This window comes from Triticum urartu, chromosome 3A (genome assembly GCF_056163025.1).
Source record: "Triticum urartu cultivar PI428250 chromosome 3A, HENAU_Tu73, whole genome shotgun sequence".
NCBI classification, from domain to species: Eukaryota; Viridiplantae; Streptophyta; class Magnoliopsida; order Poales; family Poaceae; genus Triticum; species Triticum urartu.
In genome coordinates, this window is record NC_141875.1 from 82,720,045 (window position 1) to 82,738,191 (window position 18,147).

The 18,147-nt window shown below is 47.6% G+C and overlaps 1 protein-coding gene across 1 annotated transcript; it reads left to right on the top strand.

The window, feature by feature from the left end:
- The first annotated feature begins 11,440 nt into the window (after positions 1–11,440).
- Positions 11,441–13,124, top strand: LOC147978693 (uncharacterized). Its single transcript, XM_087516654.1, has one exon. The coding sequence runs from the start codon at positions 11,478–11,480 to the stop codon at positions 12,954–12,956; it is 1,479 nt and encodes a 492-aa protein (XP_087372780.1). The 5' UTR covers positions 11,441–11,477; the 3' UTR covers positions 12,957–13,124.
- Positions 13,125–18,147: the final 5,023 nt, after the last annotated feature.

The following is an 18,147-nucleotide window of genomic DNA, read 5'->3' on the forward strand; positions in this document are numbered from 1 at the left end:
ATGTTGATGAGCTATCTTCCCGTCTTTGCAAGTCGTGGTAGTGTAGGTTTCTATGCTTTGTAGACGGGGGTGGTTCGTGTATTCATTGAGTTTATGTGAGGATTATATATATTTAAAAAATTGAGTAGTAACTCAGGATTTAACTCACCTCTGGGCGGAAGTGGTATTGCTTGGTGTTGAGGGAAGGCATCATGGGGTCTTGCACCTTTTCTAAGGCCATGCGCTCATGAGAGTGCACCCTAAGTGGAATGCCGCCCAGGTTCAAAAAGATCAGACAGACTTAGTGACTAGTAGCTTCCATGTGCGGCCACTGGCTATATGGGTTCTGGCTTAGTTGATCAGTTGTTGGAACCCTTGCCCAGACAGTGTCGACAGATGTAGCATATGTAGGTGGGATGTGGCCGTCAGGTGGTTAAGGGAACCTCTTCTAAAATACTTTGTCTCAATCTTCGGATTGGGTCCAGTGGGTAAAGCATACAAAACTCTGCAGAGTATTAAAACTAACACTACAGGAATCAGCTACTTTGCCGTCTGCCACGGCGGACGGCAAAAGCATGAACGGCGGACGGAAAAGGCCTTTGCCGTCAGCCGCGGACGGCAAAAGGCTCCGGCAAAGTAGGCTATGGTAAACAGCTACTTTGCCGTCTGCTTCCTGGCGGCTGACGGCAAAGGCCCTTTGCCGTCTGCGGCGGACGCCAAAGAGAGCGGACGGCAATAATTGCGCTGTCAGTCCGTTAAGTGGCTAACGGCAGGCCTTTGCCGTCCGCCGCTGACGGCAAAATTTCTAGTGTCTTTGCCGTCCGCCGTATGATGTCATCTACACGTCACTACATGGCAGGTTCTTTGCCGTCTGCCACTGATGGAAAAGTGCAGGTTCTTTGCCGTCTGCCACTGATGGCAAAGTCTTTGGCGTCTGCCACTGTAGGCAAACTGACCAAATGGGTCAGCTCCCAGGAAGCACAGCTAGATGCCACATGTCTTCTTTGCCGTCCGCGGCAGACGGCAAAGAGCCCGTTGCCGTCGGTGGCAGACGGCAAAGAGCCTGCATATTGGCTCTTTTATCTGTTTTTTATTAAATCCAACAATTTTCATCACAAATATATATGACATATATAGATATATTTCAAAAGGCCATTACAGAGCAAACATATAAGATATCCAACACATAACTTCATCATCCAACCATATATATTACATGCATAGTTCCATCATACATAACAAGTTCAGCATAGAGGCATCCAACCATATATATTACAATAGTTTCATCCAACGATACATGCATAGTTCAACGATACAAAAGAAACAGAGAAAGGGATAAGGAGCACTCCATCTATGCAAGCTTTCGTCAAGTGAATGAAATCTGCAAAATGAAAAATAAGAAAGTTAGAACAAGAAGAGTAGAACAAGAAGAAGAGTAGAACAAGAAGAAGACTAGAACAAGAAGAGTAGAACAAGAAGAAGACTAGAACAAGAAGAGTATGTCATTTATGAGCTAACTTACGTGAAATGGATCATATATGAGCTAACTAAGTTGAAATGGGTCGTTTATGAGCTAGCTAAGGTGAAATGGATCATTTATGAGCTAACTTAGTTGAAATGGGTCGTTTATGAGCTAACTTAGGTGAAATGGATCATTTATGAGCTAACTTAGTTGAAATGGATCGTTTTTTAGCTAACTTAGGTGAAATGGATCATTTAAGAGCTAATTTAGGTGAAATGGATCGCTTTTTAGCTAACTTGGTGAAATGGATCATTTATGAGCTAAATTAGTTGAAATGGATCATTTATGAGATAACCTAGGTAAGATGGGTCATTTTGGAGTTAACCTAGGTGAAATGGGTCATTTTAAAGCTAACGTAGGTAAAATGGATCATTTAGGAGCTAATCTAGGTAAAATGGGTCATTTTTGAGCTAACTTGGATGAACTGGATCATTTATAAGCTAACCTAGGTAAAATGGGTCATTTTAGAGCTAACTTAGGTAAAATGGATCGTCTATGAGCTAACTAAGCTAATTATGCAATTTTTGACATAAGTAAGCTAAGTACAGATCGTTTTAGAGCTAACTTAGGTAAAATGGATGGTTTTGGAGGTCAGTAAGCTTATTAAGTCATTTTGGAGGAGAAGAAGCTAAGTCTAGGTCATTTTGGTAAGCATTGGAGGAAATAAAGCTAAGTCTAGGTCTTTATGCATGTGTTAAGCAAAACACTAGATAAACTTACCAAGATCCAGGAGGTGTAGGAGCGGGGTGGCTCGTGTCGGTAGCTGGAGAAGGATCGTGCGATGCTTGCCTGGAGTTACGCTGCACCAAAGATCATTTCCAATGTCTTGTTAGCATGATGACACTCAAATGTTAAGACTAGCAAGTAATGTCCATTCAAATAAAACTCACCGTGGTCCCAGGAGCAATCACTGGCATCAGCGGAGCGGTCTGACCTGTCTTCTCGCACACAGACTGCACATTTGGTTTTGACGACTCAGTCATACTAGTTAGTAATGAGACAAACACTACATGAATGTTTTGGCTAATCTGCAGAAGAAACTTACCACAAGGAGCTCGTACATGGCCCTTGCCTGCATGTCATTCCGTGCCCTCTCCTCCTCCATCATCTTTGTCGTCCTCTCCTCCAACTCCCGCTGCCTCTCCGCCGCCTCCGCCAGAAGTTTCTCTGTTCTATCTCTCTCACTCTGTATAGCAGCCTGCAACACCACTCACATGACCATTTGTAATCATTGATGGAAGCGCACACAATGTAATGGAGAAAGATAACTGAGTATGTATCACTAACCTTGATGGCGAGTTGCACTGGCCATTCACGAGGCCTTATCTCAGGAGCGGAGCTCGACTGGCGCGCCTTGATCTCCAGGAGAGTGCTAGGACAACGGATAAGTCCATCTCCAATGGCTATGGAGCCATGGGACCTCCCGCCACCAGATATCATCAACAGCTCTGGATCAATGGGACCCTGGCTCGGGTTAAAGTCCTCCCCTTTCCTCGCCTTCCCCTCATCTCTATATCTCACGAGCTTGTTGTGGGAGGAGATGTTGGTGAAGTTGTTTGCATCATCGAGGTCATACTGAGAGAAAGCCTTGACTTTCTTGAAAGAGGCAGTGTGGGCCATGGCATACAGGTCGTACACCTCTGGCACCTTATCCGCCTTATTGTAGCGTGCCTGAAAGAGAGAAACAATGAAAATTAGTAATTAAAGGGCTCAAGCTAGCATGATGAATGAATTGCATGAATCATGAAGCAAACCACATACCCAGTTGCGCCCGAACTGATATAAGTTGGAGCTGCCTTGATGGTGTGGCACACCTTCCATTTGGGCACGTTTGTCCTTGGCCTCGTTGTGGAGGGCTAGCCATTGTTTTGAGCACCACTCATCGACCAACACCTCCCAACAATCCATCCGATCCGCACACCATCTCGGAGGCGCCTAAGTTAGCAAATAGAAACTTGAGCGCTACGGCTAAGAATTACTAAATGAAGGAACTTAAGTAGAGAAGGCCTTAAGAATTACCTTCATGTACTGCTCCTTACTCAGGAACTTATCGCGGCACGCCGGCTTGGTCTTCTTGATACCACGCAAGGCGTAGTAGTCTCGAACAGCCTGCACCCGAGCCTCGTGCCGTAAGTTCTGGAGTAGGCGCTTGCAGACGTCCTCGATAACATGTGCCGCGTCCTCCTCGTATCCCTCCTCACACATGTAGAATGTCTGCAATCAAATGCGACAATATTGATTAGTACAATTAATAACTAGCTAGTTGAAGATTTTTAAATGTGTAAAGGAGAAATTACCCAGAACTGTCTGATCACCATGTCTGCCCTCGTGTCGCACACGACACCGTCGATAATCTCATCCGGCGGGGCCGGGGCAGCCACGTAGTGCTCCCAGCTCAATCCAAGCTCTGGAAGCCGACCCTCACCAGGCAACGTGACAAACCCCGGGAAGTTTTGCCGGCAAAGAACTCCAAGGACGGAGTTGGGCCGGCGGACACTATGATGGTGGTCCCAACCCCTGCAGCATGACAAGGCCAACGCATTAGTTATTTGAAAAAACGTGAATGCACAAGGTACAAAAATATTAAATGCACTTACGTACCTCTCCCCATCAGGGAAAATCAACCACCTCTGCTCGCGGGTCACCGGCATGGACGGGAGCCGTGTAGCACCACGCTGGTAGACGGTGCCCCCTCCTCCTCAAGATCAGTTGGCTCCCCGCCATCATCAGCATGGCCACTCGGCTCCTCGGGCTGATCCGGCCAGGTACCCCATCCAGACGTGTGCTCCTCCGGGGTCACGTGGGCCGAAGGCCAGTCGACCCGAGGCTCGTGGGCCCAAGACCCGTGGACCGGAGGCTCGTGGACCGGAGTCCGTGTAGCCTCCTCCTCGGACGAGTCCACCCTAGCAGTCACGTGCTCGGGTGAAACAGCTGGGGGTGGCGGCGAGGAAGGCGCCGTAGCAGTCACCCTACCTCCTCTCCCACGACCACGTGCCCCACCTCCTCTCTTCCTACCTCGTCCCCTGCTGGGCACCGCGGTCAATGAAGAAGGGCCCGGCGGTGTGGCCATACTGTCCAGCAACGCTCGGCGGAGAGGTGCGTCTGGAATGGAAGACCTCAGACCACGCTCCCGACCAGCGCCCACCATCTTTCAACACCTGCCATGACAAACAGTAAACGAAATTAGTACAACATAAAAAAAGACCGACATGAATAATAATATGTGTATCACTTAAGTGTATCATCATCAAGTACAACATAAAAAAATGTAATACCTGACACTACTAATAATCTCGATCAGTATCATCAATAAATGCATAATCATCATCATCACTATAATCAATGACGGGCTCATAGGGTTCATTGGCATCAACATGTGCAAGGCCACCTTGATGTAATCGGTCAAGCATTGACAGGTCATCCGCAGTAGTAACCTCTTCTTGTTCCGGCTCTTCTTGTTCCTCCTCTGGGGTGATGTCGGATTCATTGTCGCTGTCTACTTCAATGTTTTGGGGTGAAGTATAGCGGTTCTTGAAACACTTTTTGGAAAGATGTGTCTCTTGGAAGAATTCTCCTTCATATGTGTCTGGGTTAATGTGAGGTTCATAATCCTCTTCCTTTGGGGGAGAAAGTCTAGCACGTGGCGGCACTTCATAAACGACATCCCAACCTTTCAGATTTGGATTAGTTTGGCAGGCCCACGGTAGATAGAATACTTGGGTCGCCTGTTGAGCAATAATATAGACATCAGGAACATCTAAATGAGTGCTTTGGTTGATTTCAACTAGCCCTACATGTTCATGAGTCCTTCTAGTCTCCTTCGGCTGAAACCAATAACATTTGAAGACTACGACATTCGGTGGGTTTTCACCATAGAACAGAAGTTCATAAATTGCTTCAACTCTCCCATAATACTCGGTACCTCCTTTGCCGTATTGGGCTGCCATCATACCAAACACACTGAACCCATCTGTGCTGATGCCGGCTCGAGGATGCCTCGGATCTGCCGCTTTGTCAGCATGTAATTGATCAAACTTTTTCCACGCAACACCATCCGATGTGTGTACCATCATCAGATTCCCATCTGCATCTAGTTCGGTTCTTTTGCCTGTTTTGTGCCATGTCATCTGTCTGGCCGTCTCTTCGACCATGAAAAGACGTTGAAGTCTTGGTACGATTGGCATATACCGAAGAACACTAACGGGGATTTTGGTATGTGTCTTCTCACCCATACCGTTGTCTACCACAATATACCTGGAAGACTTGCAAATGGGACAATAGTTCAAGTCCGCATAGTCAAGCCTAAATAAGGCACATCCTTTCTCACAGGCATGTATCTTCTCATAGGGCATCTTCAGTGCACGGAGGATTTTGTCCGACTGGTACAGGTTTGCAGGCATTACATGGCCTTTGGGTAGAAAGCGTCCAAATACTATCATAATTGCGTCATAGCATTCTCTGCCCAAGTTGAACTGAGCCTTCAAAGCCATTACTTGTGAGATGGCATCCAACTGACAAAGCTCAGTGTGCTCGTGGAGCGGACGTTTCGAAGACTCCAACATTTCATTGAAGGCCTTTGCAGATTCCTCCATCTCCTCGTCCGAATCCCGAGCATCATCATAGCCTTGCACCATGTTTTCCATCCCGGTACCATGCTCGTCGGTGCGACGACGATCCACCTCAGCTCGGTCACGTTGGGCAGACTCACCATGAAATGTCCACACCGTATAATCGGGCGTAAAACCACTCTTCTGCAGGTGTTTGCCCATTTCAGCCTCTGTCTTCTTTTCCCAATTGCCGCACTGGAAACAGGGGCACCAGGTTTTCTTTTGGCCATTTGCAAATGCGGCTTGCACAAACCCCTTAGTTTTTGTGAACCATTCAGCGCTCCATTTGTTCTGACCAGTGTGACCGGTATACATCCAAGCACGGTCACTCATCTTGACTTTCAAAGCTACTGGACACACAACAATTATATATGTAATTCACCATGTATATATTCATCAGTTGATCTACTTTGTCAATTTTATTACGTCCATGCAACCTACACTCTAATAGGTAATGATAGGTCCTAATCCCACCCGTTTATGTGTAGATTAGGTTCATTTTCCCATGCTATGCTCCGGATCCGACGCAAAATTTCGGCAGCACCTCCCCGCTGTTCTCCTGATACACGTCTCTGCAATAAACAGAGAGGATGTGTACCCGGAGAACAACAGGGGAGGCACTGACGAAATATATGCGTCGGATCCGGAGCAAAGCATATGGGAAAACGAACCCAATCTACACATACTCGGGCTGTCCATGGATAGCGTTGGACAATTCGAAAAAATCAAGGTTATAAATATGCAAATGCGTGCATATTTATAACTATGACGCTTTCGAACGGGAGATACATATTGGTTACGCATACTGATGATTCAAGACACATATATAGCTAGCTATCAAGTTTCATCGGAATAGATCAAATAATTAATGGGGGAGGAGGACTTGTCATTTGTGCTCACCCACGAACGAAGGGGCAGAGCTTGTCAAACGCACGGCGAGGTCGTCGAACACCAAACCTCACAGCGATGAAACAACTGCACATTTAAAACTACACGATAACACAATTATATATGATGTTTTTCATAACAAAATCGAAAAATATATGACCTAACTAATAATTCACAAATATATGACCCCGTCGGCCTCTGGAAGGCCAAAGAACACCTTTGCGGGAGGTGTCGGTGGTCGCGGTGTCCTGTCGGTGTCGGGGTGCCGTGTCGGGGTCGGGGTGCTGTTTCGGGGTCGGGGGGTCGGGGTGTCGTGTCGATGTCGGGGTAGTGCCGTGTCGGTGTCGGGGTGTTGTTTCGGGGTCGGGGTGTGGTGTCGGGGTCAGGGTGTCGGGTCAGGCTTGGGGTCGGGGTGTCGGTCAGGCTCGGGGGGTCGGGGTCGGGGTCGGGGTGTCGGGTCAGGCTTGGGGGGTCGGGGTGTCGGGGTCGGGGTCGGGGTGTCGGGGTCGGGGTGTCGGGGTCGGGGTCGGGGTCGGGGTCGGGGTGTCGGGGTCGGGGTCTTGGGGTCGGGGTCGGGGTCTCGGGTCGGGGTGTCGTGCCGGGTACCGTGTCGGGTCGGGGTATGGGTACCGTGTCGGGTCGGGGTCGGGGTGTCGGGGTCGGGGTCGGGGTGTCGGGTCAGGCTTGGGGGGTCGGGGTGTCGAGGTCGGGGTCGGGGTGTCGGGGTCGGGGTGTCAGGGTCGGGGTCGGGGTCGAGGTCGGGGTGTCAGGGTCGGGGTCTCGGGGTCGGGGTCGGGGTCTCGGGGTCGGGGTGTCGTGCCGGGTACCGTGTCGGGTCCGGTTTTTTTCCTTTTCTTCTTCTTCCTCTTTTTCCTTTTCTTCCTTTTTTTCCTTCTTCTTCTTCTTCTTCTTCTTGCAGGATATTCTCATGTTGCAGGATATTCTGACGAAGTGTAAGGTACCGTTAGGGTCGCGAGTCTGCACTCAGCATCGCCAGTGGGCTATGATGGGACTCATCGTTATTTTCTACTACTTTCCGCTGTTTGATTGAATAAAGCTATCCAAGTGCTATGCAGATTGTTTTATTTTATACATTCTGGATCATACATTGTAATAAATGATGCACTTGCTATTCTGGTATTCATCTATACTGTGTGTGCTAGCGAGTTCGATCCAGGGACTAGCACGGTAAGCACAGAGACTCAAATCCTTCGAGGTTTGGTCGTTACAATCAATCTAGATGACTCTAAGTCTCGATCTGGATACATATTGAAAGTGGGAGCAATTAGCTAGAGTAGCTCTATGCAGAGAATTGTAGACATAGAAATTTGCGAAATACATACGGATCTGTATGTTGCAGACCATAGACTAAACATCTCTCACAAGCAAAACATGATCACTCTTTGGTTGTTAATCACGTAGCGATGTGTACTAGATTATTGACTCTAGTAAACCCTTTAGGTGTTAGTCACATGGAGATGTGAACTAATCACATAAAGATGTGAACTATTGGTGTTAAATCACATGGCGATGTGAACTAGATTATTGACTCTAGTGCAAGTGGGAGACTGAAGGAAATATGCCCTAGAGGCAATAATAAAGTTATTATTTATTTCCTTATATCATGATAAATGTTTATTATTCATGCTAGAATTGTATTAACCGGAAACTTAGTACATGTGTGAATACATAGCCAAACAAAGAGTCACTAGTATACCTCTACTTCACTAGCTCGTTGAATCGAAGATGGTTAAGTTTCCTAGCCATAGACATGAGTTGTCATTTGATTAAGGGGATCACATCATTAGAGAATGATGTGATTGACTTGACCCATTCTGTTAGCTTGTCATTTGATTGCTATTGCTTTCTTCATGACTTATACATGTTCCTATGACTATGAGATTATGCAACTCCCGAATACCGGAGGAACACTTTGTGTGCTACCAAATGTCACAATGCAACTGGGTGATTATAAAGGTGTTGTACAGGTGTCTCCGATGGTACTTGTTGAGTTGACATAGATCGATATTAGGATTTGTCACTCCGATTGTCGGAGAGGTATCTCTGGGCCCTCTCGGTAATGAACATCACTATAAGCCTTGCAAGCATTATAACTAATGAGTTAGATGCGGGATAATGTATTACGGAACGAGTAAAGAGACTTGCCGGTAACGAGATTGAACTAGGTATTGAGATACCGATGATCGAATCTCGGGCAAGTAACATACCGATGACAAAGGGTACAACGTATGTTGTTATGCGGTTTGACCGATAAAGATCTTCGTAGAATATGTAGGAACCAATATGAACATCCAGGTTCCGCTATTGGTTATTGACCGGAGACGTGTCTCGGTCATGTCTACATAGTTCTTGAACCCGTAGGGTCCGCACGCTTAAAGTTCTGTGACAATCGGTATTATGAGTTTGTGTGTTTTGATGTACTGAAGGTAGTTTGGAGTCCCGTATGAGATCGGGCACATGACGAGGAGTATCGAAATGGTCGAGACGTAAAGATCGATATATTGGATGACTATATTCGGACATCGGAAAGGTTCCGAGTGATTCGGGTATTTTTTGGAGTACCGGGGAGTTACGGGAATACGGGGGAAGAAGTATTGGGCCTCATGGGCCAAGTGGTGGAAGAGAGGAGGCATGACAAGGCAGGGCGTGCGGCCCCCCTAGCCCAACCCGAATTGGACTAGGGTGCCGGCCCACCTTTCCTCCTTTCCTCCCTCTCCTTCCTTCTCCCTCTCTTCCTTCCTTTCCCTCTCCTAGTAGGAGTAGGAAAGGGGAGTCCTACTCCTACTAGGAGGAGGACTCCTCCTCCTGGCGCGCCCTGCAAGGGCCAGCGGGCCTCCCCCCTTTCTCCTTTATATACGGGGGCAGGGGGCACCCCAAGACACACAAGTTGATCATTGGTCCCTTAGCCATGTTCGGTGCCCCCCTCCACCATAATCCACCTTGGGCATATCGTAGCGGTGCTTAGGCGAAGCCCTGTTCCGGTAGCATCATCATCACCATCACGCCATCGTGCTGACGAAGCTCTCCCTCGACACTCTGCTGGATCGTGAGTTCGTGGGATGTCACCGAGCCGAATGTGTGCGGATCGCGGAGGTGCCGTACTTTCGGTACTAGGATCGGTCGATCGTGAAGATGTATGACTACATCAATCGCGTTGTCATAACGCTTCCGCTTACGGTCTACGAGGGTACGTGGACTACACTCTCCCCTCTCGTTGCTATGCATCACCATGATCTTGCGTGTGCCTAGGATTTTTTTTGAAATTACTGCGTTCCCCATCAAGAACAATGCTGAGTGAGTATAAAACTCCCACTCGCTTCTGGGTTGATGCTATTAACACTGCTTGACATGTTATCAATCGTGTTTATCTTCACAAGTTCTTTAAGAAAACTTTATATGAGCTTATCACTGGCAAGAAACCGAATGTTTCTTATCTACGTGTTTTTGGTGCACCTTGTTACATTCTAGATATGAATCACTCTTCCAAGTTTGCACCTAAGGCACATGAAGGTTTTCTCCTTGGTTATGGCTCAAACTCGCATACGTATCGTGTCTATAACTCTCATCACATGAAAGTTCTGGAAACGGTAAATGTGCGGTTTGATGAATGTAATGGCTCCCAAAAGGAGCACCTGCCAAATGTGGTAGATGAACCATTGATATCGGATGCTATTCGGCAAATGGCCATTGGGAGCGTCAGGCCTGTTGAAGGGAATGCACCTGTGTCCTCTGATGATGATGCTCCTATGACTCGAAGCAAAACTCGTCAAGCCATTGCCGAAGGAAATGCTCCTTTGAATGGAAATGGCAATCAAAATCCAAATGTCGATCATAATGACAATCCTGAAGGAAATGATGATACAAATATTGATGTTGATGAAAATGGCAATGATCATCACGAATAAAATGCTTATCCTCGTGTGGCAAATCGAGTTGATCCTTCATTAATTCTCGACGAAATTGAGAATCCAGGTTATCGACCCACAACTCGCTCATGCACTCGCTTGGCTTGTTGTTTAAGGGTACACACAGGTAGAAGATATTGATTTCGATGAAACATATACTCCTGTTGCATACATTGGGCAATTCACATTCTTCTTGGTTATGCAAACTACAATGATATTCTGCTTTATGTTAGACAGCCACATTGCTTTGAACACCCTGAGTTTCTTAACAAAGTTTTCAGGTTGAAGAAAACGTTTTTTTTGCGGGTGAGAAAAAACTTTATATTAGCTAAAGCAAACCCCTTGAGTATGGTATAACACCCCGAAGAAGTTTTTGCTCGACAAAGAGTGGTTTTCGGCGCGTCCGTAGGCTACCGGCGGCAGCCCCCTGCCCCGCTCCTCCTTTTTATTGCCCGCTTCTCTACACGGGCCAGCGCAAAACCTAGAGTTGACCACAAGAGTCCCCCTGGGAAAAAAAAGAGTTGACAACCAGAGACCGGTGGTCAGGCTTTGCCGATGGAGAGGGTTGACGGAGGAACGGAGTTGGGTGCGCGTGGGCATGCGGGGGCGATGCTCGGCATGGAGATGCACCTCGTCCACCAGCCGCAGCCGCAGATCCACGCGGCCTCCTCGTTCCAGCAGCCGCCGGAGCACCTCCACCACGCCAACGGCGGCTTCCAGGTCCAGCACCACCAGGCCATGCCGATGGGGCAGCAGCACCCGCCACCGTCGTACGCGGCTTACGTGGCGCCGCCATCGAGGGTGGTCAACGCGCATGAAGAGGAGGAGATGGGCAATGGCGTCGGCGCCGTGCAGCAGCCGGGGGCGGGGACGGCGGGGTGCTCGTGGTCCCGGATGAAGTGGACGGATACGATGGTGCGTCTGCTCATCGCGGTGGTGTACAACGCCGGGGACGACGGGGAGGGCGTGTCTGCAGGAGGCAAGGCGGCGGCGGCGCATTCGCACGGGAAGGCGGTGGCGTCTGCGGCGGCGCAGGGCGGGCACGGGCCGCAGGCTGCGGCGCAGCAGAGGAAGGGTAAGTGGAGGTCCGTGTCCCGGGCGATGGTGGAGAAAGGCTTCAAGGTGTCGCCGCAGCAATGCGAGGACAAGTTCAACGACCTCAACAAGCACTACAAGCGAGTCGTCGACCTGCTCGGCCGCGGCACGGCGTGCAACGTGGTCGCGAACCCCGCGCTGCTCGACACCATGGGCGAGCTCACGGCCAAGGCCAAGGAGGAGGCACGCAAGCTGCTCAGCTCCAAGCGCCTCTTCTTCCGCGAGATGTGCAACTACCACAACCCCGGCGGCACCGCGACAGCCTCGCACGGCACCGAAGGCGGCCGCCAAGGGGTGAATTCCTCCACGCGCTCGGAGGACGACAGCGAGGACGACGTCCTCAGTAGCAAAGAGGCTGAAGAGGAGGAGGACGACTACGACCTGGACGACGTGGAGGAGAAGGCGCCAGGCACCAAGCGCCGCGACGGCCGCGTCGACGATATCAATGGCTTCCACAACTACGGCGGGCACCACAAGAACAAGCGCCGTCGTGGCGAGGGCAGCGCGGCTGCGGCCGGGGAAGACGGGGAAGAGAACGGGAACAGAAATCCTGCCCGCGGAATGCCGTGCACCATGCAGCAGCTGAAGCGCGAGCTGGCCGCGGCGGAGGCCGGCGGCGACCAGCAGCAGCTGCGGCAGTTGGTGCGGCGGCGCGCGCTGGAGCTGGAGAAGCAGGAGCTGGCGTACGAGGTCCAGGAGTTAGCGCTGGAGAAGCACCGCCACAAGTGGGAGCAATTCAAGGCCACCAAGGAGGGGGACATGGAGCACGAGCGGCTGCGGATCGAGTGCCTGCGCGTCGACGGCATGCACATGCTGCTCATGCTCAAGCAGAAGGAGTTCGACATGGACCACCTCCCGGGCGCCCAGACCCCGCCGCCGGGCGCTGCCATCCAGCAGCAGCCCGGCTCCAGCCCCTCCACCACCGGGCACCCCAACTAGCTAGGCAGGACACAGGCAACCATGCAGGACACCATGCATACATACATTTCGCTTTTCCCTTAGGCCACCATGCATACTCCATTTTTCCTTTTCCTTCGCCAGCATACATTACATTTCGCTTTCGATTCGTTGTAATCAGCGGTAGCAGCTGATCAATAACCTGTAAGATGCCTGCCTTGAATTGAGAAGTTTTAGAATTCAGATGTCTATGGTCTCTTCTTGATTTGCCCCGAATAATCGTTGTACTACTTGTCAGCGTTGAGTGTACTCGAGTATCTACCTCGATCGTGGGAGTCCATGGGCATCTCCGAGGTACCTGGCGCTCTGCAACTGCCCCATGGTCGGGGCGGCGCTGACCCCGGAGCCACACGAGGGCACGACGAGGTCCACTGCGCACGCGGTGTGCTTTGGCCTTTTGCAGTGGCTCTACCTAGGAGTCGTCGATCGTCGCCGTACCTTTCTCCTCCGCTTTCGCTGGTCAACTGAGTATCCTCTAACTGAGTATCCTCTACTGTGATCGGGTCTTTAATTAGCTATATCAATGCGGCGTCCGTTTCCCTCCACTGCATAATTTTGGGGTGGGTTCCTCTCTCGAAGTTTCCTTTTCTGCTGTTTGAATGCCCAGGTATCAGGCCAGCACCGAAAACCCCACAAAGTCACGTCGGATCCTACTCACACCCAAACCATCATCTATATCTATATACTACTCCCTCCGTTTCTAAATATAAATCTTATAAAGATTCCACTAGATGGACTACATACAGAGCAAAATGAATGAATCTAAGCTTGAAATGCATCTATATACATCCGTATGTGGTTCATAGTGAAATCTCTACAAAGACTTATATTTAGGAACGGAGGGAGTACTTATAAAAGAGCAAACATTATCTTCTCTAAGTGCACCCCATAAAACATATACGGATACATTATCACCGCATGATTAGTCTCACTAAACTCAATCTAACGGCTAGCCTTAACCTAATATGTTCTCTGTGTGCACTTAGCAATTTACATTGACTGACAGTACTCCACCGCGGAGGAAAATATGAAAGTCCACGCATGGCCAATTAGGAAACTATAATCACGGACACATCCTATTAAGAAACTAATCACGGACGCATTAATTATTAGGAAACTAGTCACGGACGCATCTAATTATTAGGAAACTATTCTATACTACTTATAAAAGAGCAAACATTATCTTCTCTAAGTGCACCCCACAAAACATATACGGATACATTATCACCGCATGATTAGTCTCACTAAACTTAATCTAACGGCTAGCCTTAACCTAATCTGTTCTTTGTGTACACTTAGCAATTTACATTGACTCACTGTACTCCACCGCGGAGGAAAATACGAAAGTCCACGCCTGGCCAATTAGGAAACTACAATTACGGACACATCCTATTAAGAAACTAATCACGGACGCATCTAATTATTAGGAAACTAATCACTGACGCATCTAATTATTACGAAGCTATAATCACAAACGCATCCTATTATTAAGAAACTAATCACGGGCGCATCTTATTATTAGGAAAATAATCACGCGCATCCTATTAGGAAATTAATCACGGACGCATCTAATTATTAGGAAACTAATCATGGACGCATCCTATTAGATAACTAACCACGAACACATCTAATTATTAGGGAACTAATCGCGAGCGCATCCTATCGTCTCCTACTAGGGAATCACGATCGCGAGTCACCTGCCGTCACCAGCCAACCACCCACACGAGCCATAGTGGGAGACACGTGAGGAGGAGTTGTGGCTTCCTCCGAACACACACACACACACGTGCCGTCGCCGCTTTCGTCTTCTGGCTAGAGGCCAGACCATCTTTCTACTGACTGCAATGACTTCGTCCATGTCCTAGCATGCTATCAGGGAACCACCGGCATCCGCGTCGACTTCAGCTCTGTCCACAACTCCCACATTGACAACCACCCACCGCCGACGCCCTTCAAGTGGGGGCAACGCTGAGTATCCTGGACCAGTATAAGCGGGCCAAAAAATCAAGTGGGGGCATTTTCCCCCATAGCCATGCATGTATATTCGCCTAGCCGCCAATCATCGTCGTCCCCAGGGCGGCGCAGGTCTCGGCCACTTTGCAGCAGGTGAAGCTAATCACGGCCCCATCTCACTCGTCCAAAGCCACTGCCGACTCCCTCAACTCTGACGTGTGCTGCTCCGTTGGACACGCTTGTCCAGTACTCATGCGTGGACGACGTCGTCCAAAGACATCCTACCTTTGTCGGACGCTGAAACTCCCCACGCCCCGATGCGTGGAGGCCGCAGCCTCAAAGCTGGACGACTGATTCACCTGTGTCGACAACGCCGCCCAGCTGGTGAGAGGACACGGTCGCCACGGCCGCTCGCAGGCCTGAACGACGGACACGCTCGCCTTCACGCGAACGCGCCGCACGCACGCACTAATCAGGTAAGTACCGAGTGTTGTTTTTTGACTGTCATCACTACCTCGCCGGTGGTGACACATCTAGAAGTACAGGAACCAGAGATGAGGCAATGAGAAGCAAAGGCGCGCTGGAGCACTCACAGTTGGGTTTCAGGCAACCAATGCCTTCTTTCTTTCTTTATTTTTCACTGATTTTCGTGTACCTGCAACATACAACCCTGTTTTTTAAAGTACTGACTACCAGTTATTACATGGCCAACTCACGACTACATAGTGAACTCACAGACAAATTCGATGAACCAAGACCTTACTTGCAATCATGAAATTATGTTTCACTGAAAAAAAACCCAGAAGTTTGCATAAGTTTAGTGGAGAAAAACTAAACTTCGCATAAGTTTTACTAAAAAAACCTGAAGTTTGCATAAGTGTATTTGTTTGTCCAGCAGATACTTGGCAATTGTAATTTTACATGAGCATTTTCATACCGTCCTTATCTACAGTTGAGTTAACATGTTTTCCTAATAGAAAACTTGGACTACATACAAGAGAAGCAAAAAAATGCATGTTGATTATGTTGATGACGAATGTAGGATTTTTATGGTCATGGTAAATTCTCATATCATTTATTTTATTTCATTATTGCACACTACATTACATACTACACACGACCACTTTGGTAGAGGTGACGAGTTCGCATCATACAGAGAGACCAACCATGTTTCTCCGAATATCTTGAATCATGATCCTTATGACTTCATCTCTACTACTTATAAGAAGTACATTTTTTCATTTGACTATTTCCTGACTTGAGAGGTAAGGTATGTTTTATCTACTAGAGTTGCTAAAATTGGAAGCATGTCTGTAGTTTTTTTTCTTTCTAAACTGGCATCTGTTGGCCTTTTTTTGCCATTGTTATTCTTACAAGTGGTAGCCTACGCATGTTGAAGACCATTTCCAAATTATATATCTTCGTATCATTATTACTACAAACTGAGAGAATATTCGTTATATTGTCAAAATTTTAGAATGTTGAGCTTTTAAAGAAATATGTAGTACTCAAGTAACTGTTCCAAGTTGTCATATTAATGCTTTTGTCCAGTGAATAACAAGTATAATTATGCAATTTATCACTGTAATTTTTATTTGGTTTACATGTTCTATTTTCATAATAAAGTAAGTCACTTTTCTTTCTTCTAGACATTACGACACTTGCGTGCAATAGTAGAATCGGATGGTCCAATAGTTGATTCTATGCAGTCAAGACATCTCTACACTTCTCTATCTGACAATGGCTTCCTCTTTTCAACAAACCATAGAGGTCTCTTCCCACTATTGTTGTTGACACTCAATTGTAATAATAATTCTTGACTGGAGTTTGTTGGCACTGAAACGGTTCCTTAGCTTGTCCTAAGTGACATTTTCATGTGTGATTATACTTGCATAAATCTGTGCATATGAAGAATCATGATGAATCTTATAAATAATTTTGAGTTTTATACATTGGGAACACTGGGTGGTCTTTTAATACAGTAGACATGTCGATTAAGGAGAAATGATATTTCAAATTATTTGTACGAGTTGGGAATAAGAGATTGTCTATTTTATAGGGAAATTTCAAAATTATGAATAAATTGTCTTGTATTAAATTTAGTATAATGTGTTAATCCAAATAGACGCGTGTTGCACGTGCATACTTATTAGTTCAAATAGATGTGCGTTGCACGTGCACACTTACTAGTGAACGTTTACGCTCCAACACATCACATGGTTCAATAAAACTTCCTAGGTGACCTCTGTCTCTCCTCATTCAAACTCACGATGGATCATAATAGAAGATCTTTTTTCCCAACCTTATGACAGAGCCCTCCCAAGAACAATGTCTCTTTCGTCAAACTGAAACTGGCATGTTTAGCAACATAGAAAATGATCTTCTGTAATTGAACAATGTCTCTTTTGGACAGAAGGTTTAAATGATCGAACAAACATGATGAACCAACAATAGAGAGAATTGGCCTTGGCTTCATAAACCTAGCCTGGGATCAAGTTTTCCAAACAGTTTCCTCGATAGCTTCTGGCCATGTACCATTTCTAACGTCGGTCGATGCAGTTGCTCCTTGTCCCGTGCTTTTTTGATTTGGAAACGGTTGGTCTGCCCCCCCTCCCCTCCCCCATCGTACGACCGACTATCCTACAAGCTAACTCTCGGCCCAGGTAAGTCCAAACTAGGCCCCCTTGCTGGTTGTCGCACTTAAATGAACTCGACCTGCCGTACAACATTGGCGTAAGAATAGTGGCGTTTCAACTCCAACCCTAAACTATCACCTAAACAGTCATTATAGGGGTTCTCGAGCATATGGTCTAGTAAATGTCCATTATTGGGTGCAACGCGACAAAGTATAAGTTGCACTTGATGGAGACAAAAACACTCTCTATATTCACATCCCTGCATCAATCCGTCTCCGTCATAACAAAATCATCCCTGCATCAATCTGTCTCCGTCATAACAAAATCACCACTCTTATTCATAAATTGTTCAGAATTTGTCTCACACCTCTCCAAGATTAAAATTCTAACGGATTTCTACTCCTCCTTGCTTGGATCTACTTTCAAACCATCTTGGAACTTCTCCCATCTCCACCTATACCATCCTCAGAACCCCCACCCCTGGCAGCTGGGTGGCATCCTAACGGCCTTGGCACCTTCTCAATTCTCCATCCTATGAGAAAGTGACGACTGGCACCTAAATTGTCACATCCTCTATCTTCGCC